Source organism: Petromyzon marinus, chromosome 21 (genome assembly GCF_048934315.1).
Source record: "Petromyzon marinus isolate PM22_M1 ecotype Great Lakes invasive population chromosome 21, UKy_Petmar_22M1.pri1.0, whole genome shotgun sequence".
In the NCBI taxonomy this organism is placed as follows: Eukaryota; Metazoa; Chordata; class Hyperoartia; order Petromyzontiformes; family Petromyzontidae; genus Petromyzon; species Petromyzon marinus.
Genome location: NC_133687.1, coordinates 12,671,525 through 12,695,754, shown reverse-complemented (window position 1 = coordinate 12,695,754; position 24,230 = coordinate 12,671,525). Strand labels below are relative to the sequence as shown.

Sequence of the window (24,230 nt, the reverse complement as noted above, 5' to 3'; positions counted from 1 at the left end):
CCCAAATTAAACAAAATATAATGACCATTAAACGTACACATTTGTTCGTACAATTAAATTCACTTCGGCAACTTAACATTTACATCATGTAATAAATAAAAATAGCATAGGACTGCGCATAAACACATTTCTTTCAAACTGCAACACGTCGGTGTATGTAGCCTTTAATACATGTTTTTCATTGTCAGGTCAGAGACATTACATTTGGGCAATAGTTTGACCGAGTCTGTTCTGGGCTGAAATGATCTGTTCAGAACCAGATCAGGCTACAATTGTGGTACAGGAAGTGGCTAATCCATTATGCCATCTCACACACACACTTTAATCTTCCTTAGGTTCCCAACAGATTGTGTTGAGAGCCAACCAATATATCCACGACCGCTCTTGCACATGTTCATGAGCCACGATGTGTGTTTTTGTCTATTTTCTAACAATATCTCTATGATGCTATCAGTCTAGAAGGATCTATCTGGATCTTGGAAACGGCAGTGCACAACCCTCTGGTCCGAGAAAAGTTCACGGAAAGAAGATAGCACGGCGCTACCTCTGATATCTCTTCCAAGTAGCACACAGTAGTAAGCAGAGCAGCACTGTCCCACCTGTCCTGCTGCAGCGAGTAATGTTCATCATATGACAGTCAAACCAATAATTTTTTTTATCATAAGAGCGAAAAATTACCAATATTAAGTGCAGAACCAAATTTTACGTGATTGTTTTTTTTTTCGTGCAGTCACTGGTGATATCGCGAGCGGGGACCATCAGCTCGCTATGTTTAAGAACCTGGTTTAGCAACGGATGACTGAAACCCAGATTTGTTTTGAGGATCTCAGCTGTGCTAGTCCAGCACTGGCATCCAAGCCACCCGGCCTCCCCCGAATAATGTTTTTGTTTATTCAGAATAACTGTATTGGTGTGACGTTATCAAAGCAGAGTAACAAAGGCTTCTCTGAAGCCACGTCTGATGACACGATGTCAGTTGACTGGGCCCAGCCTCTTCTAGCCTGGCCCTGCCCACGTTTGGTTTAACCCCACCCTATTTCCATTACACCCCGTGCTCCACTTAAATTATAAACCATGCCCACTTCTAATAGCATCATGCACTTTCACTCTAACTTGTCCTTTTTAAATTAAGCACTGCCCCGTTTGTAAAAGCCATTCCTTGAAGTTAACTACCTCCTTTTTTAAAATAATCTTGGCCCTGACTGCTCTTTAAAAAAAATGCCTTCCCCTTTTACAGCAAGCACCATCATCGTTTATTTAGACCCCTCCCCTCGCATCTCTTCTTTTTAAGCCCCGCCCCGACTTTGTGACATGGTCCACCTCACCAGTCTTACAATGCCCCACCAAACTTTCCCACACAAAGCCTTTCCCCCCAATTTTGTGGCAAGTCCCACCCCATGTTTTCACAAAGTTCCAGAGCTCCCTCCAACAAAACTCCACCCCCCCCCCTTTATGAGCCCCACCCACTTGCTGACAAAACCCCACCCCCTTTGTAATAAGCCCCACCCCTCATGGCTTAGGCCATGTCCTCGGGGCTAGGAGCCACCCCCGCGGGAGCGGATGTTGTGCCAGATTCTGAGCAGCGGTTCCCGGTTCAGCCAGATGACTTCGTTTCCCCGCCACGCGTACAGACTGCACACGCGTACACAAATACACAAATACATATGTAAATGCACGCACGTGTGTGGAGACAGGTTACACACACACACACGTGTACATACATACGTGTGCAATCACATCAGGTGGAAACGTGTATATATTAAAGATGCAACGAGGGAGAGTATTGAAATAACCATTGAATCAATTGACTATCGGTTTCATTAATGAAATATAAAAACTCACATACCATTTGCATACCACTGACATATGCACACACGAGGCTCAAAAGGCATGCTTTAAGCACAGGAATCAATTAAATTGATGCCTGATGCCAGTGTTGTTAATGCCCACTGACGATGACGTTATTGTCGTGAGATGAAAGGGATGGAGGCAAACTATCTTCACGGTTGAATCGCCACGTGGTCAACGACAGTGAAAGACTGGGCGAGGGGTTGTGTCTGCGTGATCTCACATGCCGAACAGGGCTCCACCCAGATGCGCCGCGTGGTCAAACAACTTCCAGCCCAGGATGAGTCCGGTCGTGTCGAGAGCCATGATCCCCATAAGAGCCTGAAGAGGAGACCAGGGGGCAGAAATGGGATCCGTTAAAAATTGCAATGGCTTTGTTACCGTAATGACCTGCGATTGCTATGTCATTATAACTTGGAATGTTAGCCAAGAATGCTACATGCTGTTGCTATTTTAATTATAATTGAACCTGAGTCTACAAGCAGACTCCGGTCATCCTCGCAGCGGCATTTGGCAAACTGTCGAACAAAGACGGTCACCGTATCGCGCGCTTTCAGATGTGCTTCTGCGGCCATCTTGAATGCTCTTCCGATATTAGGAAGCCACTGAAGCTATGCACTTTGAAATCGTGTAGATTGAAAATGCATTTCTTTAAAACTGCTTTTTGTGTTCAGTTCAGTTTGTTGTCCCCCCCGCACCTCCGATTATCATGGTTGGCTCGGCACAGTGCGTAAGAAGTTCAACATACATACAGGGCGTTAGGAACACAGATTTAGCAGGCAAAGAAAGACAAGGACATGGGGAAACTGGTATGTGAGGACCCATGTACATGGGGACGTGTAGACAAAGGCACAAGGAGACAGTGCTACATGGGCACACAGGGACATAAGGACATGGAAATATGAGGGCAGAGAGACCCGAGTACAAGGAGACACTGGGGGAGATTTGAGACATTAGAACATGGGTACATGGCAACATAGGACACGGGACATTGGTAAGATCAGGGACAAGGACACGTGGACAGAAGAGGTGACGTGCAGATGTAAACAACATGGGGACATACGGATGTGAAGGGAGGGAGGGGAGGAGCTTCAGTAAAATGGGGGTGTGGGCCCAGGTAGATGGGGAACAGGACTTGGTGGTATTGGGAAGGGCCGTGGTGGTAGGTGTGGAGACACGGATAAAGGATGCTGGACCTTGTAGAAGGGGCAGGGCCTTGGTTTAGGGAGATGGCGCCTTGGTAGAGGCAGGGAGGGGGACAGAGCTACTCACGCTGCTGGCAGTGAAAGGGATCATGGGCAGGAAGATGATCGCGAGTTTGCTGTCGGGGAACTGGGTGCAGACGGCAGCGAGCACGGCCATGATGGCACCGGACTGCACGGAAACGACAATAACATCAGTGACGATATCAACATAATCATCATCAACGTAACATCATTATACTCATCATGACAACTATACACATCACTGTCGTCACCATCATCACGATCACCATTGCTCTGTACCTTCGGTTAGCGCATTTGGCTACGTACGGTGCGAATGAGGTTCAACATAATACCGACTCTGATTGATACCATCATTACAATCATCAATCATTAGCACTGTAAAATCGTTTACCGTAACCATAATTGCAGCTTCACCGTTTCTTCATTACCATCATCATGACACAGCTCTCATCACGTATATCATCATCGTGATAGTCAAGGTGGATGAACTTACCGCGCCGAGGGAGGGGGTGAATTTTCCCGTCACCGTCTTAAAGACGTAGCTCGCAAACGACGAGGTAACACCTAACACGCAGCACAGAGCACAGGCGTGTAAGCACACGTGTATTCAACGTGAGTCGCACATGCAAATGAGTGTAGTTACATGCTCGTGCGTACATGAATGAATAATTGAGCGTGTTAGTGAGGGAGCCAATGAGCGAGTTAGCCAGTAGACTAATAACCAAGCGGGTGAGTGGGTGGATGAGAGAGTGAGTACTCAAGTGAGTAATCCAGTGAATGAATTCATTAGAGAATAAGGGAGTGAGTGAACGAGTGGGTGGCTGTTAGCGAATAAATAAGTTAATGGGCGAGAGGGGGAGCAAGCGAGCGAGTGGGTGTGTGATGATTTAAACTAACCTGAATAATTTTTTATGTTACCAGGTAAAGCCCACTAAGCAATACAGCTCTTTTTCAGAAGCGACCCGGCCACAAATGATAGCTCAACGAAGCAGCTTAGGTGGAAATATATAACAACCAAATACTCTAAACAACCAAATACTCTAAACATATGTGGATCCTTAATGTGGAAGGAAAAACCGGAGGACCCGGACAAAAATCCACGCGACCACAAGGAGAGAGAGAGAACGCAAACTCCAAATATACAGGCGTCACGGTCGGGATGGAACCCACAATCTCCTGCACACCAGGCGAGGGAATTAACATCTCGCCACCGTGGCGTAAGTATGTGAGTGAACGCGCAAGCAGGCAGCTGAGCAAGTTGGTGGATGAGTGACTAAGCAAGCGCGTGCGTGCGGGCGAACGAGTGGGTGTGTGATCGAGTAGGTGGGCGTGCGTGCGGGCGAACGAGTGGGTGTGTGATCGAGTAGGTGGGCGTGCATGCGGGCGAACGAGTGGGTGTGTGATCGAGTAGGTGGGCGTGCATGCGGGCGAACGAGTGGGTGTGTGATCGAGTAGGTGGGCGTGCATGCGGGCGAACGAGTGGGTGTGTGATCGAGTAGGTGGGCGTGCGTGCGGGCGAACGAGTGGGTGAGTGATCGAGTAGGTGGGCGTGCATGCGGGCGAACGAGTGGGTGTGTGATCGAGTAGGTGGGCGTGCATGCGGGCGAACGCGTGGGTGAGTGATCGAGTAGGTGGGCGTGCATGCGGGCGAACGAGTGGGTGTGTGATCGAGTAGGTGGGCGTGCATGCGGGCGAACGAGTGGGTGTGTGATCGAGTAGGTGGGCGTGCGTGCGGGCGAACGAGTGGGTGTGTGATCGAGTAGGTGGGCGTGCATGCGGGCGAACGAGTGGGTGTGTGATCGAGTAGGTGGGCGTGCATGCGGGCGAACGAGTGGGTGAGTGATCGAGTAGGTGGGCGTGCGTGCGGGCGAACGAGTGGGTGAGTGATCGAGTAGGTGGGCGTGCGTGCGGGCGAACGCGTGGGTGAGTGATCGAGTAGGTGGGCGTGCATGCGGGCGAACGAGTGGGTGTGTGATCGAGTAGGTGGGCGTGCGTGCGGGCGAACGAGTGGGTGAGTGATCGAGTAGGTGGGCGTGCGTGCGGGCGAACGAGTGGGTGTGTGATCGAGTAGGTGGGCGTGCGTGCGGGCGAACGAGTGGGTGAGTGATCGAGTAGGTGGGCGTGCGTGCGGGCGAACGAGTGGGTGTGTGATCGAGTAGGTGGGCGTGCGTGCGGGCGAACGAGTGGGTGAGTGATCGAGTAGGTGGGCGTGCGTGCGGGCGAACGAGTGGGGGTGTGATCGAGTAGGTGGGCGTGCGTGCGGGCGAACGAGTGGGTGAGTGATCGAGTAGGTGGGCGTGCGTGCGGGCGAACGAGTGGGTGTGTGATCGAGTAGGTGGGCGTGCGTGCGGGCGAACGAGTGGGTGAGTGATCGAGTAGGTGGGCGTGCGTGCGGGCGAACGAGTGGGTGAGTGATCGAGTAGGTGGGCGTGCGTGCGGGCGAACGAGTGGGTGTGTGATCGAGTAGGTGGGCGTGCGTGCGGGCGAACGAGTGGGTGTGTGATCGAGTAGGTGGGCGTGCGTGCGGGCGAACGAGTGGGTGAGTGATCGAGTAGGTGGGCGTGCATGCGGGCGAACGAGTGGGTGTGTGATCGAGTAGGTGGGCGTGCGTGCGGGCGAACGAGTGGGTGTGTGATCGAGTAGGTGGGCGTGCGTGCGGGCGAACGAGTGGGTGTGTGATCGAGTAGGTGGGCGTGCGTGCGGGCGAACGAGTGGGTGAGTGATCGAGTAGGTGGGCGTGCGTGCGGGCGAACGAGTGGGTGAGTGATCGAGTAGGTGGGCGTGCGTGCGGGCGAACGAGTGGGTGTGTGATCGAGTAGGTGGGCGTGCGTGCGGGCGAACGAGTGGGTGTGTGATCGAGTAGGTGGGCGTGCGTGCGGGCGAACGAGTGGGTGAGTGATCGAGTAGGTGGGCGTGCGTGCGGGCGAACGAGTGGGTGAGTGATCGAGTAGGTGGGCGTGCGTGCGGGCGAACGAGTGGGTGAGTGATCGAGTAGGTGGGCGTGCGTGCGGGCGAACGAGTGGGTGAGTGATCGAGTAGGTGGGCGTGCGTGCGGGCGAACGAGTGGGTGTGTGATCGAGTAGGTGGGCGTGCGTGCGGGCGAACGAGTGGGTGTGTGATCGAGTAGGTGGGCGTGCGTGCGGGCGAACGAGTGGGTGTGTGATCGAGTAGGTGGGCGTGCGTGCGGGCGAACGAGTGGGTGAGTGATCGAGTAGGTGGGCGTGCGTGCGGGCGAACGAGTGGGTGAGTGATCGAGTAGGTGGGCGTGCGTGCGGGCAAACGAGTGGGTGAGTGATCGAGTAGGTGGGCGTGCGTGCGGGCGAACGAGTGGGTGAGTGATCGAGTAGGTGGGCGTGCGTGCGGGCGAACGAGTGGGTGAGTGATCGAGTAGGTGGGCGTGCGTGCGGGCGAACGAGTGGGTGTGTGATCGAGTAGGTGGGCGTGCGTGCGGGCGAACGAGTGGGTGTGTGATCGAGTAGGTGGGCGTGCGTGCGGGCGAACGAGTGGGTGAGTGATCGAGTAGGTGGGCGTGCGTGCGGGCGAACGAGTGGGTGAGTGATCGAGTAGGTGGGCGTGCGTGCGGGCGAACGAGTGGGTGAGTGATCGAGTAGGTGGGCGTGCGTGCGGGCGAACGAGTGGGTGTGTGATCGAGTAGGTGGGCGTGCGTGCGGGCGAACGAGTGGGTGTGTGATCGAGTAGGTGGGCGTGCGTGCGGGCGAACGAGTGGGTGAGTGATCGAGTAGGTGGGCGTGCGTGCGGGCGAACGAGTGGGTGAGTGATCGAGTAGGTGGGCGTGCGTGCGGGCGAACGAGTGGGTGAGTGATCGAGTAGGTGGGCGTGCGTGCGGGCGAACGAGTGGGTGTGTGATCGAGTAGGTGGGCGTGCGTGCGGGCGAACGAGTGGGTGTGTGATCGAGTAGGTGGGCGTGCGTGCGGGCGAACGCACCTGCGGATGTGTAGAATGCGAGGAACTGCTCGCGACCGAACATGGAGACGGCGCTGTGGGAGAAGCTCCACAGCACGTACATGTTGGCCGCCAGGTGCATGGGTGAGTAGTGGCTGAAGCACGACAGGATCATGGGCAGGCACGGGGCCTCTGCATACACAGATCAACCGATACGGATACACAGCGCGATACATAAACACACCTGTTTACACATGCATGTGATTAATACCACGTGTGCATACACAACCCTGAAACGGCCGTTTAGAGTAGTTGGATGCTATAAATTTCCACGTGATAAGCCACTTTGTTGAGCTATCATTTGTGGCCAGGGCACTTCTAAAAAAGATGCTAATAAGCTCAGTGGGCCTTATCTGGTAAAATAAAACAAATTGTGATTTACTTACCTCGCCTATACTTTGCAATCCTTTCTCGTGTTTTTGTATTGTTTGTTGTTGTAACTGTCTGACCCACCCCTACTGGACATCTGTGAAAAAGAGCGTGATAGCTCATTGGATTCCTCCAGTGTAAATAAAGGTTCTGAATATGTTAGAGAAGAATGCACTCGTAAATAAAAATGTATCCAATGCACAAAGATCCCCCCCATAATAGCTTTGCACAGACTATTGAGGCAAGCGCTGATTTGCGAGCAGCTGTGACATAGAACCTATTATCTATAATCACCTATAATCTATAATCACCTATAATATATACACACCTACAGACTATTGAGGCAAGTGCTGATTTGCGAGCAGCTGTGACATGGAACCTATTATCTATAATCACCTATAATCTATAATCACCTATAATATATACACACCTACTAGGGATGTGTTCCCAATTTTTGGATTAATCATAAACATCCAAACATCGGGCCTGGATATGATATATCAGTAAATAAGAGTTTAATTGTATTGATCTCAAAACATGACCTAACCGGAAGTGATGTCATGTTAATGACATGAAATCAGTACCTTTAAATCCAAAAGTGCCATGAGATCAATCATATTTCCTGATGACGACCGCTTGTGTTGCGATGGAAACATTGTGGTTTTTGTTTTTATTTAAACATTTTTATTTTATTTCTATTACCGAAAGAACCAAGAATAAGTCTACATTATAGACTGCGAGTACGCTCACTCAGGTTAAGAACCAGGCTACAGTCTACATTATAGATTGCCAATACGCTCACTCAGTTTAATAACCATTGCTACAGTCTACATTATAGATTTCCAATATGCTCACCAGCTTAAAAGCCAGGCTACAGTCTACATTATAGACTGCCAGTACACTCACTCTGATTAAGAACCAGGCTACATTCTAGATTTGAAGTTTTCGTGACTGCAATGATCCATACTCTTTGGTTCTTCCGGTAAAGTCACGCAGGTAAAAAATAAAATTAAGTTCATAAACTCACGACGTTTCGGAAGCAACACAAGCCTCCGTCATCAGGTGGGATAGTCACAGGAACAAGTACAGTCTACATTTGTGTGTTTTTTTATTATTTAAATTTTTATTCACTTTATTTTTTATCATTATTTTCTATCTACGTGACTTTACTAAAAGAACCAAAGAATATATTTGGTTAATTATATAGTAAAATGTTTCACATTAATATTTTTGTATTACTGTTGGACCTTAATATAAAAATTATAAGATTAGTTTAACAAAACATTAAAAATGATCAAATATTGTGCATAAACAGTTAATGTTATTTATTAACGTGTATTCAATGTAAATCTGAAAACATGACAAAAACCTCAATTGACCTGAAACATCCAAATATCCAACATTCAAAAAAATGTTAATCCGAAACTCATCCCTAACACCCATATCCACACATTCTACACACGAAATAAACACACGACCTACACTCACAAATGCCAGCCGGCACGTGAAACACGCGTATGCGACGGACACATAAGCACGTGAACACACACACGCGCACTCCGTGGTGGCACGTACACACACACGCGCACACGTGGTGGCACGTACACACACGCGCGCGTGCACACACCTACTTGCGGCAGGGTTGGACATGAAGAAACGCATCATACTCGACTGCAGCGCCGGCACCCGCCACATCCCAAACACCAGCACGTTGATCGCGATGATGCCTGCAAGCACACGCAAATTGGCCAATGGTTGTAAGTACACATTCTACAGGACAAACGCACGCGCACAGGCCTGCCGAGGGGTTTGTACAAGCTGCAATCGGCTTCATGGCGTAAGATTACAAATATTGTTTTTGAATGCTTGCAATGCAGTGCAACGTTTAGCGCTATCAGAGCTACTTCTAAGAGCCTTCCCGAGAGACTTAGAAACATGCGTTGAAAGTATTTGGCTGCTATACATTTCAACAATATGCACATCTGTGCTTTCGCGAACATCTACGTATGCATGTTCAAGTGTGTCTCCGCCTGTATGCGTGGGTGCCGCGTTGACGAGACGTTAACTTCCTAGCCTGGTATACAGCAGTGCGTGGGTTCGATCCCGACGCTGACGCCTGTATTTTTGGAGTTTGCGTGTCTCTCTCTCAATTCAACACGTAGGCTTTCGCGACCAATATTATTCATAATAAAGGTTTTTGGGTTAGATCGCGTTAGTTATAAATGAATGAGTTAAATGATGACGTCACCCTGCTCTTCTATTTAAGACCGGGAGCAAGTGAGGGCTTTACCATTCTGGCGAATTGCCCGATGATGCTGGATGTAATTACCAGCGAAACGTCGTACTCAAATTTTAAATTATGTTGATTCACTCTTCAACACACCCGTGGGCTAAAGTAGTTAACTATTTGTCCTTTGTAAACGTGACACATTTTTTACTGTTTGGCCGTGTCGGATGGTGGAGGGTTACGACACATTTATAAATAACGCGATCTAACCCAAAAACCTTTATTATGAATGTCTCTCTCTCTCCCCGTGGTCACATGGATTTTTTCTCCGGTTCCTCCGGCTTTTCCCTCCACGTTTAGAAACACGCTTTTAGAAACATGTGTTTAGAAACATGTGTTTAGAAACACGTGTTTTTAGTGTATAATTGGCTGCTATAAATTTCCACCTGATAAGCCACCACGTTGAGTTACCATTTGTGGCCAAGTCGCTTCTGAAAAAGAGCTGTACAGCTCAGCGAGTCTTACCTAGTAAAAAAAATAAGTTTAGTTAAAGTCAAGTTTAGACCTCTGGCCTACACAGTAGGCAACACTTTTTATTGCCAGCAAAGCACATGACGGATAATGATGGTTCCAGCACCACCACACACACTCACACACCATTGCACCAACATCTCTTTTTAGGCTGAGTCAACCTGGGTGTGGCCCACAGCACGGTTTGGAAAGTGAGCCACTGCCTCTGCCACTGCACGTGGCCAGGAATTGAGCCCGTGTGACGGGCACCGCGGTGCAGTGCGGTGAGCTGAGCAGACAAGGACTCACCGGCGACAGTCCTGCCGCCCTCAGACAGCGAGTTCCACCACTGGTTGATCTGAGGGTGCAGAGGAGATGACAAAACATGGGACACACTGAGACCTCGCCAAGCCTCTCTCTCCCTCTTCATGCTTATTGTTTTGTTCTCCTTTTGCTCCTCTCTCTTGTCTGTTTAACGCTTTTCAACAAAGTTGAACGTATGAACAGATTCTCTCTCTGAGTCTGCCAATTACAACTCATAAAGATGATCTTAACGAATTAAAGAATAAAAGTTATTTTACTCTTTTTTAAACTGGCCAAATTGGAAACAAAATCCAGCGTTAAAAACACTTACCTTGCCGGCCGATGCGATGATATCACATGTTATGCGCTCGCCTGCCCGAATGATGTCATCGTGCGTGCCATCTCACGATGGTGTCTCCCTGTCTCTTACTGCCTCTGTCTTCCCATCTCTCTTCACCCTGTGCATAACTTTCTGTCCATGTCTCTCCATGGGAACCTATGATCTTCATTCAGCGTGTATCCTTTCCCCCCTGTATCGCTCTCCGTATATATCTCCCCATGTAATTATCTCCACGTGTATCTTTCCTGCTAATTTATTTCCCTCCCCACGTACGTATCTGTCCCCACCTGTTTGCGGATGTCCCCACTCTTTTTGGGCCGTGTGCGTTCCATCCAGGCACCGCGCGCGTCACTCAGGTAGTTGTTCACGCGGTGTTTTACCACCTCGTATTGCACGATAGAGGCAGTCGCAAATGCACAGCCCGAGAACTGCACACAGGTACGGATACATAGGGATGCGTGACACACACACACACGAACATATACGCATGGAATGCAGGGGTTGACGCAGGGATGTGTGCATTCATGTGCAGACAAAAAGACAAAGATCCCGCGATTAACCTGTAACAGACTGTTGGGGCAAGTGCTGTTAGCGGGCATCTATGAAGGGCGGCACAGCACACGAGGGGGTGGGTAGCCAGCACCACGCCCGGCCGCCTTTGTCTCCCTAGTTGCGATGTTGGAATATCACACCAGATACTAATTTGAGGCTGAGTCGACCTAGGGGAGGCCCAGGACCGGTTCAGGTAATCGTCACTGGTGTTGGCCTTGAGTGAGAATCGAACCCGGGTCGCCAGGTTTCTAGCACAACGCACTAAACTCAACACTACCGCTCCCCACAACACGCACATACGTGTACACCAGACAGAAAATATTACATCCATCCAAGACCGCCACCGGCCTAAAACCACGTTACAGATCCGCAAAGCTTCTCCTCAACGTGCCTAGTGAGGCGCTGTTGACGGATGAATGCCATGGGGATGAATGCCTTACCCCAATGGTGAAGAACAGGGGACGCACGAGGGAAACGGCAGAACCTCGCCCTCCGCCCGGGATGGACTCGGCTGGACGGAGCAAACCATTGCGCGCAGGGGGGGGCACAAGACTCCCGTCCTTGGCCACACGGCGGAAGCCACGGCACGTAGTCTGCCATGGCACCAGGCACCTGGGGAGAGAAGGGACATCGTGAAGGGGTGTGTGGTTGTGTCTGGCAACTTTGCCATTGAGGTGCATTGGTGGTGCATTTAATAGTAATCTCAGTCGGCTGAACCCATAATACCTGCATCCGTCCTGTGACATGCCAGCGAGCCTTCAACATTTTACATGGCCTCAATGGACACCTAGCTTGGAGCGAACGCGATGTTGCTGTTGCTGTCACTTGGTGGAAAATGACGGCTGTTTTCATGTGTGCAGTATATGTATGTGGGTATATATGTGTGGGTGCATGGGGAGCGGTGACGTAGTGGTTAGCGGGTTTCGCTATGAACTCGGCAACCTGAGTTCGATTCCCGCTCGCGGCCAACACCAGTGAAAATTATTTGAACCGGTCCTGGGCCTCCCCTAGGTCGACTCAGCCTCAAATGAGTACCCGTTGCGGTGTGTAAACATCGCCACTAGGGAGACAAAGGCGGTCCGGCTTGGTGCTGGCTACCCACCCCCTCATGTACCGTGCTGGCCTTCATAGGTGCTCGCTAACAGCACTTTCCCCAAAAGTCTGTTAAGGCTATACGGGGATCTTTGTATTTTGGATGTGTGCGTGTTTGCATGTGTATAGTTGGACCATTGTGTAGGCATTTATGTGTGTACACACTTACGTAGTTGTTTGAGAGTTGCATATATGTGGATGTTTTGTGTGTAAATTACCATTACATTGGGAGCTTATATTTACAATATAGTTTAGGTTGGTGTTACATGTTTGTGAATGTGTGCACACAAATGGATATACAAAATAAAATGGTACATATCAGGAATATTAAAAGTGGTGAATGACCAGTTAGTAAATAATATTGGCGAGGGTTGGCGAGTGATAAATAACTTTGGTGAGTGATGAGTCTTGAGTGTTGGTGAGCAGATAACGAAAAGTATTTTTTTTTACTTCAGGATAGCCGAGGACAGGAGTGCAGTGCATCTTGTATGAAGTGTCACAACCGGCCACCGATTACATAATTATTCAACACAAAACAATTATATCTGACCAAAACATTACATTTACAAAATCAGCCCCACTTCAATAGAATCCATCCATCACTCTTGCCCAATTTGAAGAGTACATCGCTGAGCCACCGTTTTGGGAATGATCGTGATTTCAATGCACCCTGACTGGTTGTGGTTTAAGTCCGACCAGTCTGCAATGTTCTGAATCCAAATCTTCCTTGGATGCCCCTTTCTCTGGTCCTTCCTGTGCGGTCTTGTAGATTTTGTTTTGATATTTTGCCCGGAAAACGGCAGTTTTCTTTAATGGCAGCAAGCAATTATGCTTTCTGTATTGATTGGGTGACCACGATGCTCCCTACAAATTGCTCTATGCTGTCCATTCAAAGTAACTTTCGAAAACCATTACATTTCAAACGCTTGCACTGTATTCATTTTAAAGTATTGTCCAAACAGGCGATGCCAAACCTTGAGTTTAAACGGTGAGATTATTGGGATTAACTTGGCACAATCGTGACAAAATACGCTATCAGAATGATTCGTATCATTGCAACACAATTTAAGAACGTGCATCTGTAAATTATTCGGTGAACGACTTGGATAGTGAATGCGGGAGTCGCAGGAGAATGACGAAGTTGGATAGGGTTGGTGATATGAATGCTCGGGGTTACCGATTGGTTGTAGGACGATTCACAGCATTCGTATTAAGCTCGTGAAGCACGCGGATACTATTCTTATGCTAGTTTTAGCGTTTCGTTGAATGTAAGCGACTGGCATCGGTAATGTTTTTCGAACGTATGTAGCGACGTCTGCGTTTGGCATGGACGGCATAGCTCAGCAAGTCAAACAACTCAATCTTGCGTCGAGGCGTTTCCACTTTTTTCCAATATCGAACGAGTAGCAGAGCGAATCACTGAGCGAGCGAGTGACCGACGGATTCAATAATTGAGCGACTACATAAAAGACCGAGAGATTGAATCAGCGAATGCGCAATTGCGTGAATGAATTAATGAGCGAATATGTGACTGAGATAGTGAATTGAACTGAGGTAGTGAATTAAACTGAGGTAGTGAATTTAATTGAGGTAGTGAATTGAACTGAGGTTTAATTTAACTGAGGTAGTGAATTGAACTGAGGTAGTGAATTGAACTGAGGTTTAATTTAACTGAGGTAGTGAATTGAACTGAGGTAATTAATTGAATTGAGGTAGTGAATTGCATTGAGGTAGTGAATTGGCAGCAGCGAGTGCCGACAGCCGTGAGCGAAACACTGGGCGAGTGACGAAAGCAATTGACTCGGTGATTTGGCGAGCGACTCAGTGAATCGGTGGACGAGTAGGCGGGTGTACGAGTGAGTGAATGACTGAGTGAATAAGTGACTGGATGAGCGAGTGACTACTGAATGACTGACTGGGTGAATGAGTAACTGAGTGACTGACTGGGTGAATGAGTAACTGAGTGACTGAGTGAATGAGTAACTGAGTGACTGACTGAGTGAGTGACTGAGTGAATGACTGACTGAGTGAATGAGTGAAGGAGTCACCGTGAGAGTGAAGGACACGCCACACACGCGCCCCTCAACACGGCTGCCATGTTGACCCGGTGAACTTCCGGCTCCTGCACCGACGTCACGTCCGGCTCCGCTCCCGCAACAACAGAATAATAAATAAATGTCCCGACGGAAAAACGCAACTCCGGAACTTTATTTGTACCGACTTATTATTGTACCGATCTCGATTTAAAGCTTTCGTGACTGCAAGGATTAATCTTCTTGGTTCTTTCGGTAAAGTCACGTAGAATGGGAACAAAATAATGAAATAAAGTAAGACAATAACATTCTCACGACGTTTCGGCCACAACACAAGTGGCCTTAAATTTTGATTTAAAGCTTTCGTGACTGCAGTGATTCATATTCTTGGTTCTTTCGGTAAAGTCACGTTGAATGGGAAACAATAAAATAATAATATATATATAAAACAATCAAATTCTCACGACGTTTCGACTGTAACACCTGATGATGACTGTTTGTGTTGCAGTCGAAACGTCGTGAGAATTTTATTGTTTTCTATATATTTTATTGTTTCCCTTCAACGTGGCTTTACCGAAAGAACCAAGAATACAAGTGGCCTTCTTCAGGTGAAGAGACAGGTCTGTCCGGAAGACAGATCTTGAATGAACGCTGTCATGCAAGGACCGCGTCTATTAAGCTGTGTGCGCGGAGTTAAAATATGAATGTGCATGTTACCTGCATCACCTCCGGAGAGGAGGAGGGAGGGGGCTGGGAACACAGGCAGACCTGTCTCTTCACCTGAAGAAGGCCACTTGTGTTGTGGCCGAAACGTCGTGAGAATTTTATTGTCTTATTTTATTATTTTATTCCCATTCTACGTGGCTTTACCGAAAGAACCAAAGAATATTGTACCGATCATTCGCGTTTTCTCTGTTCGTCTATTTCTCAAATTTGTTTTTTTTTATTTGCAAGTATATTTATGGTTGTTTATGAGCGTAGTTCGCACTCTACATATAGAATTTAGAACCTTTCGTTGAAATTTGGGATTTATTTTTGTCGCAACGTCACGGTAATAGGGAACTACCGATATTGTGTAAAAAAAAATTTCGTCTCCCCCCTCCTCTTTTCAGAATATAGATGGACTAGTCCTAAATAAACTGCCAAATCGTTGCGCGTGGTGCTAACGTTTTATAAATAAATAAATGCGCCGTTTTAAAATAAATTTATGCAAACCAACACACCTGAAGACGACCGTTTGAGTTATGGTCGAAACGTCGTGAGAATTTTTTTATTGTTTTATATATATTTTATTATTTTGTTGTTTCCCTTCAACGTGACTTTACCGAAAAAACTAAGAATATGAGTTTACTCTTGCCAACACGCAAACCTTCTGTGATTCTTTAGGTAAAGTCACGTAGAATGAGAATAAAATAATAAATTAATAAAATAACACAATAAAATTCTCACGACGTTTCGGCCACAACACAAGCGGCCTTCATCAGGTGAAGGGACGAGACTGTCTCGAGGACAGCGCTGGAGCGAGACAGTATCGTCCCTTCACCTGATGAAGGCCGCTTGTGTTGTGGCCGAAACGTCGTGAGAATTTTATTGTGTTATTTTACTTTATTAATTTATTATTTTATTCTCATTCTACGTGGCGGTGACTTTACCGAAAGAACCAAAGAAGATGAATCCTTGCAGTCACGAAAGCTTTAAATCGAAATTTAACACGCAAACCATTGAACCGCTTGACTCGAGTAACGAATTGTCCACGTTTCGTTAACGTTGCGCTGCTGTGTCGGTGTGGTGGGCGGGTTTTAACGACACACGTGTAATATTTACGCGATCTAATCCCCAACAATAATGGATGGTATTGGCCGCGAAAGCCTTCCGACGACGTGTTTCAATGTTTCCGTGATTGTGTTGTTATTGGAACGTTCTGACCCGCCGCTGCTTGCCATCCGTGAACAAGAGCTTTGGAGCCCATCGGAATCCTCCAGACGCTATAGGGGCCGTCCATAAATGACGTCACGCGATTTTGGGCCTTTTTTGACCCCCCCCCCCCATCGTCAATATGACGTCACAAAGCTCTGCCCTCCCCCCCCCCAAAAATAAAACATGCTTCAAATCGCTTTAAACTATTGTCATTGTAGTGCGTGTTTAATGTGGCGCTGCACTCTGTTGTAGGAGAAGACATTTATTAAAAAGGAAGGCTACTTGTGTTGCGGCCGAAACGTCGTGAGAATTTTATTCTGTTATTATTTTTATTATTTTATCTCCATTCTACGTGACGTTACCGAAAGAACCCAGAAGATGAATCCCTGCAGTCATGAAAGCTTTAAATCGAAATTTAAGCAGAATGTGTTCTTGGTTCTTTCGGTAAAGTCACGTAGAAGGGAAACAATAAAATAGAAAAATATATATAAAACAATATATTATTTTATTGTTTCCCTTCTACGTGGCTTTACCGAAAGAACCAAGAATATGAATCCCTGCAGTCACGAAAGCTTTAAATCAAAAATTAAGTAGAACGTGTTGTCTATATTTATTTAAAGTTGCGCATTTTGATGTGACGTCACATTTCTCAAACCCCGCCCCCCTCGTCACACATCGTCACAAATGTCTGACCCCCCCCCCCCCAGGTGCGTGACGTCATTTATGGACGGCCCCATACCGTGTCAACCCACACGGTTTACCCCGTATTCTTGTGCAGGGAAATTGAGTTTTCAGGTCCATACGGCGTACAGCCGTTTCAATATGGGCACAAAAATGATGTATCTGGGGGTTTTTTCTCCCTTGTGATGGGACTTTGTAGGATGAACGTTGAGATTTATAAGGGTCACGGGGTGACCAGTAAGGCCTGAATTGGTCTGTAATAAGCTAGGGCACTGATAAAGTAGATTATGATTCTGACTGTTACACAATGCAAGAAAGCGAACACGTGGATCTTAGAAGACGCCCAATTTAAGAGACATCCTAGATTTAAAGCTTTCGCGATTTTTGTTGTTTTATTTTTTACCTACGTGACTTTACCGAATAGAACCAAAGAGTTCAGAGACATCGAGTTTGTGGGCTTGGGAGGGAAGGCGTCACGGCTAGAAGGGGCTCATGGCCCGGCGTTCGTGACCCCTAATTTGGTGGCGGTCAAGAGGAGGATGGCACGTGGCCGAGATGACATTCACCCCGGCAGATGGCGGCCCGTACGACCCGAGCACGATGGGATCTTTGTTGCATCGCGCGACAACTCGTGAGAGATGGCGATGTATCGGGGAGGCCTTCCATCGAGCAGTGGATAGATCTCGGTCGACGATTGCGGGGAGTCAGCGGCGTGTGCAATTGAGTTCAGATTGGAAAGATGAGACCATTTTCAGTTTGAAAAGCTAATGCGGCTTCCCACAGTCGTGAATATTTTAACACGTTTTATTATTACGCGCTTTTATTTAACTCTGTTGTCGTTGTTGTATCCTCAAATCTTGTAACTCAATTGTAACCCACTTCCCAATGTGGTATCGACTGCAAACTTGGTATACTTATGTCATACTGATGGCAATACTATATTCTATCATAAAAAATAAAAACATATATTTTTAAACAATCTTTTGTGTATGTTATGTTTCGGCTTGGGTCTAATTGTCCACGGTAAACTGACGTTGGCTGTAATTGGCCCACGGTCCCTTACGTCGTGGAAAGCTTCGGGCCCACTTCCTGGAGTCGTGGAGTTCTTACATTACTAGTAGGGTACATTTCATTAAAGCGTGTTCTTAAAAAAAAAAAATATTATGCAGGGTTAATCATTGTGATGACATACTGAGCCAGGAACTTCTGGTTGTGAGTCGAGGTCTCGCGCCTAACGATTTAAATAAAACAACGGTAGTGACATCACTTTGATTTATTCTTATTACATGTAATGTACAAATTAACAAACAAATATGTAACATAAAAGGCTTTAATAATGAAGCTAACAATAATAATTGTACATTCATAAATCACATTAATTGCGTAATTCCCTGCACATTTAAAAGATGTATAAAGCAAGGGGTGGCAACCTGTTTCCATTACTGAGGGCCGAACTAGGGGGCTTTAAAATACTTCTGGCACATATAGACACACCGTAGTCCCTTGTCTCACCATCACTCACCATCACACACCATAGTCCCTTGTCTCACCATCACACACCATAGTCCCTTGTCTCACCATCACACACCATAGTCCATTGTCTCACCATCACACACCATAGTCCATTGTCTCACCATCACACACCATAGTCCCCTCTCTCACCATCACACACCATAGTCCCCTCTCTCACCATCACACACCATAGTCTCCTTGTCTCACCATCACACACCATAGTCCTCTCTCTCACCATCACACACCATAGTCCTCTCTCTCACCATCACACACCATAGTCCCTCTCTCACCATCACACACCATAGTCCCTTGTCTCACCATCACACACCATAGTCCTCTCTCTCACCATCACACACCATAGTCCCCTCTCTCACCATCACACACCATAGTCTCCTCTCTCACCATCACACACCATAGTCTCCTTGTCTCACCATCACACACCATAGTCCATTGTCTCACCATCACACACCATAGTCCATTGTCTCACCATCACACACCATAGTCCCCTCTCTCACCATCACACACCATAGTCTCCTTGTCTCACCATCACACACCATAGTCCTCTCTCTCACCATCACACACCATAGTCCCCTCTCTCACCATCACTCACCATAGTCCTCTCTCACCATCACACACCATAGTCCCCTCTCTCACCATCACACACCATAGTCCCCTCTCTCACCATCACACACCATAGTCCCCTCTCTCACCATCACTCACCATAGTCCCCTCTCTCACCATCACACGCCATAGTCCCCTCTCTAACCATCACACACACCATAGTCCCTTCTCTCACCATCACACACCATAGTCCATTGTCTCACCATCACACACCATAGTCCATTGTCTCACCATCACTCACCATAGTCCCTTCTGTCACCATCACTCACCATAGTCCCCTCTCTCACCATCACACATCATAGTCCCTTCTGTCACCATCACACACCATAGTCCCTTGTCTCACCATCACTCACCATAGTCCCTTCTCTCACCATCACTCACCATAGTCCATTGTCTCACCATCACACACCATAGTCCCTTCTCTCACCATCACTCACCATAGTCTCTTATCTCACCATCACACACCATAGTCCTCTCTCACCATCACACACACCATAGTCCTCTCTCACCATCACACACCATAGTCCATTGTCTCACCATCACACACCATAGTCCCTTCTCTCACCATCACTCACCATAGTCTCTTATCTCACCATCACACACCATAGTCTCCTCTCTCACCATCACTCACCATAGTCCCCTCTCTCACCATCACACACCATAGTCCCTTCTGTCACCATCACTCACACCATCACACGCCATAGTCCATTGTCTCACCATCACATACCATAGTCCCCTCTCTCACCATCACACACCATAGTCCATTGTCTCACCATCACACACCATAGTCCCCTCTCTCACCATCACTCACCATAGTCCCCTCTCTCACCATCACACACCATAGTCCCTTGTCTCACCATCACTCACCATAGTCCCCTCTCTCACCATCACATACCATAGTCCCCTCTCTCACCATCACACACCATAGTCCCCTCTCTCACCATCACACACCATAGTCCCCTCTCTCACCAGCACTCACCATAGTCCCTTGTCTCACCATCACACACCATTGTCCCTCTCTCACCATCACACACCATAGTCCCTTCTCTCACCATCACACACCATAGTCCCTTCTCTCACCATCACTCACCACAGTCCCCTCTCTCACCATCGCACACACCATAGTCCCCTCTCTCACCATCACACACACCATAGTCCCCTGTCTCACCATCACTCACCATAGTCCCCTTTCTCACCATCAAGGCAGTTCTCGGATTCCCACGGCAACGTTGGCTTACGATGGTCAACTTCCAAATCGAGTGATGATGTTCACACGGACTCCATGAGCCCCGCGTGACCATCATGAACTTGGGGAGGACCCGTGCAGTGTGACAGAAGTGACCGTTAACATTACAAATCCCAGTCTTGTGCCAGCTTGAAAAGTACCCCCGCTCCAGTAAATCCGACGAGCACGGCTAAGATCCTCGCAGCGATGGATACGTCCAGGTTGGAGTGAAGAAAGCCAAGCGCTGGTCGCCTCCCTTGGCTTTCTTCACTCCAACGCTGTCCGCTGGACAGGTTGGTCCCTTCACCTGATGAAGGCCGCTTGTGTTGTGGCCGAAACGTCGTGATTTTTGTTGTTTTAACTTTTTTTACCTACGTGACTTTACCGAATAGAACCAAAGAGTATGGATCCTTGCAGTCACGAAAGCTTCGAATCTAGAAATTACAGGGCCCTGTTCGGACGGCTGGTCCACAGGTTCCTCACCCATGATAGAAAAAGTATGAGAGGGACTACCAGACCCCCCCCCCCCGTACATAGACAACAATGATAATAGATTGCCTACAAAGACATCACTGAGGTTGTTCATAATCCAAACATAAGGCCATCAACTGAAACAAAGTTTTAACGAACATTAGTGGTGGCCAGAGCAACGATTTTAGCTTTAGAACTTAATATTAAGCCATGTTGTTTCGAGTGCTTTTATATGATTGCCCATTATTTTATCGGACCTATGCCATGTGACCTCGAGTGGCTGGGGTACGTAGTCACGTGAGTATCCCCGCCAGCCCGCACTGACCAGCGTGGTGAAGTATGGTCGCACAATCCGAAATGGAATTGCATTCTGAAACGAAATCGTCAGTCTCTTGCCACTCTTATTTCAAGTTTACTTTCTGTCATCAGGGGAGAACTTAAAGAGACCAGAACAGAGTCTAATTTGCAAGAGTGACATTGATTAGGGTAAGGCTGATACATTGATTTGGACAAAGTTAGTTCGTAATGACAAAGAAGTAACACTTTCCTGAACAAAAATTTTAGTTGAAAAAGCTTTGATATAGATTTGCATGCAATTGTTAATTTGTTACAAAACAAGGAAGGGAGTAACAACTATATGGATGGGGAATCAATATTCACGAATATTGGTTCAGGAATATTTTCTCGAATATTGTTTGCGAAGGGAATTCATAATTTGGGGGAGGGGGGAGGCATTTGTTTGCTGAAATCGGCTTGGTGGCTCGGACATGACAGTTATATTGCAAAAAATATATCGTATATATCGTCAAAATATTGGATGTGTTCTTCCAATTAGTCTTGAGGTTCGCATCCCTTCACATCTGTTATCACTGACACCCCCCGCCCCCCTAACACACACAAACAACAATCACGTTAAATTTACAATTCATTAAAAAAAAATGTAACGCTCACAAAGTATCAGTCGAATTCCCGTGTAAGCGTGTGACCAAGAGTTCAATGACAAAATTTAAAAGGCAAGTATTACTCAAAGCATTGGGTCACATCTTTGGTTCTTTCGGTAAAGTCACGTAGGTAGAAAATAATAGATCACGTGACGTTTCCATCGCAACACAAGCGATGCTCATCGGGTATCACAACCACAGCAGGGAAACTGCTGAAGCAGGCGGGGGGGCTTCCGTAACAAGAGGTTATATAGGTAGGGTACGAGGGCGGGGCGAGAGATGGAAGAGAGAGAGGGGGGGAGGGCAGAAAGATCAGTGGCGGCCGGAGAGCCTTGCCCCCCTCTCTCTTCCATCTCTAGCCCAGCCAGGATTTTAACTCCAACTTGGAATCCAAACCCTTGGGTTGCTCCCAGCTCAGACCTACATAACCTCTCGTCACGGCGGCTTTCACGCCTGCTTCAGCAGTTTTCCTGCTGTAATTGTCTCACCCGATACACGATCGCTTGTGTTGCGATCTAAACGTCACGTGATCTATTATTCTCTACCTCCGTGACTTTACCGAAAGAACCGAAGCGTATGGTTTCCTGCACTCGGGAAAGCTTCAAATCAACATTGGGTCATGTCTACTGCTCTTTAATGCCAGGATTTTAACTCCAACTTGGAATCCAAATCCAATTTCCCATCCTTTAAAGGAAGACCGAGACGAAAAGTAAAATGTGTTTTTGTGGGCGGCCCGTTCTGGGCTGTCCGATATAAGTTAAAAACCTCACAATTGGGAGCACACGTTTATACCGTAGAAGGTGGATATAAGCACATTTCTTGGGAGTAATTCCAGGTGTCCCTATACCCGAAATGCGGTGGTGTGCTTATATCAGCAGTTGCCCTTTGACCCCCCCCCCCCCTTGCAGTTTAATTTAAGCATGTGTTTTGCTGATATAAAAACTCTGCCTATATAATAAATTGTGCTTATATCCACCTTCTACAGAATTTCTTTAAAGTGCACCGCCAACGCAGTGGCAATATCTGAGCCATTTCTGGGTCTCCCATTTCACCCACACTGACCCACACAGTGAAAGGTGGTTAAACAACTCTCATGACCAACACGGCATGGAGAGAGGTTCTTATCCAGTAGTGGATTGACAAAGCGCTCTCAATTGTGATTTGATTATCAGAAGCTGTGGTAGTATTAGTAGTCGTGTTGTATTGCAACGGTAATGGTAGTAATGCCGGTAGCAACAGTATTGACAGAGACTGAGGTCACACACACGTGAGTTGCTGTCATGATTAGTAGCAGTAGTCACAGCAGCATTAGCCATGGTAGTCGTGGCAGTAGTGGTGGTAGCAATTGCCACGGAATTGGTGGTACAGGAATCCCTCGCTTCATGCGGTAGATGCATTCCGAAAATCGCGCAGTACAAACCGCACAACGCACCACACGACGAGACAGCTGTCTGCCGAGCAGCACGCTCAATAATAATACGCACACAATGTTGTCCCACGTCAGACCGCATAGCCGCGTGTGGGTGAATTCAAACCGCATATCGCGAATTTCGGGTACAAATAGGTTCGTGCGTTAAATCGCACGAACCGAACCCGCGTAGAGCGAGGGAAAGCTGTAGTTTGTAGCACTTGCTCCTGGTAGTTTTGTTATTGGTAGAGTCACTGAGGGGGGGGGGTGGTCACACATATGAGTTCTTGTCGTAGCTGGGGTCGAGATCGGCGGGGGGGCTGGGACGGGGGCTGCCCCCGTTGGGGGTGATCAGGGGCTTCTGGACCCCGCTCGCCGAGACCGGGGCCATGGAGGGCGGCAGGAACACGGGGTGGAGGTTCTTGTTGTTCCTGCACACAACAAGGACGACAACGATGCCCTTAACAGGCTGTTGGGGCAAGTGCTCTTAGCGAGTGGCACCCTGTGAAGGCCGGCACGGCACACGAGGGGGTGGGTGGCCAGCACCGGCCGCCTTTGACTCCACATCGGCGATGTTTACGCACCGCGCCAGGTACTCATTTGAGGCTGAGTCTACCTAAGGAAGGCTCAGGAACGGTTCAAACAATCGTCACCGGTGCTGGTCATGAGTGGGAATCGAACTCGGATCGCCGGGTTGGTAGCGTAGCAACGCTAACCGTTGCGCTACCGCTCCCCATACATGGAGGGGGTGGCCACACATGCACGTGCCACACGTTTACACAAACTCGCTCCCAGCGAGATGCTGGCACTCATTACATCTCGCGGAATTAAAACAGTTCCACGGTTCGGTTCGCAAGTGCGAGTTCGCGTCCGCACTTCGAGGGGGTTTTTAAAACATGAATGTCTTAATGTCTTACGGGAGCTCGTTCGTAAGTGCGGATGTTCGTAAATCGAGCGTTCGTAAGTCGATGACTGCCCTTACAGTAATGAC

At 47.8% G+C, this 24,230-nt stretch overlaps 2 protein-coding genes across 3 annotated transcripts in view; both read right to left on the bottom strand.

The window, feature by feature from the left end:
• Nucleotides 1-148: 148 nt before the first annotated feature.
• On the bottom strand, nt 149-14,593 carry PARL (presenilin associated rhomboid like). Its single transcript, XM_032958345.2, has 10 exons — nt 14,479-14,593; nt 11,779-11,950; nt 11,074-11,214; nt 10,453-10,501; nt 9,038-9,133; nt 7,020-7,169; nt 3,568-3,638; nt 3,121-3,222; nt 2,072-2,169; nt 149-1,632 (listed from the first exon to the last, which is right to left on the bottom strand). Exons 1-10 carry the CDS (start codon nt 14,526-14,528, stop codon nt 1,536-1,538), a joined length of 1,026 nt encoding a protein of 341 aa, XP_032814236.1. The 5' UTR covers nt 14,529-14,593; the 3' UTR covers nt 149-1,535.
• A 3,726-nt stretch (nt 14,594-18,319) lies between these two features.
• LOC116944621 (claudin-10-like) overlaps nt 18,320-24,230 on the bottom strand; it is a 45,219-nt gene continuing 39,308 nt past the window's right edge. For both annotated transcript variants that reach the window (XM_076068607.1, XM_076068608.1), the window contains one exon: nt 18,320-23,670. In XM_076068607.1, coding sequence (XP_075924722.1) covers nt 23,511-23,670 — 160 coding nt within the window. In that variant the 3' untranslated portion in view covers nt 18,320-23,510. The remainder of the gene's footprint in view (nt 23,671-24,230) is intronic.

What these genes read in the sequence shown, in the direction of transcription:
- PARL (XM_032958345.2), bottom strand. Translation starts at nt 14,528, where the DNA reads ATGGCAGCCGTGTTGAGGGGCGCGTGTGTGGCGTGTCCTTCACTCTCA. An exon ending in GCGTGTCCTTCACTCTCACG is followed by an intron (nt 11,951 to 14,478) that starts GTGACTCCTTCA and finishes TTCTCTCCCCAG; the next exon opens with GTGCCTGGTGCCATGGCAGA. An exon ending in GGTGGAGCCCTGTTCGGCAT is followed by an intron (nt 1,633 to 2,071) that starts GTGAGATCACGC and finishes ACGCGTGTGCAG; the next exon opens with TCTGTACGCGTGGCGGGGAA.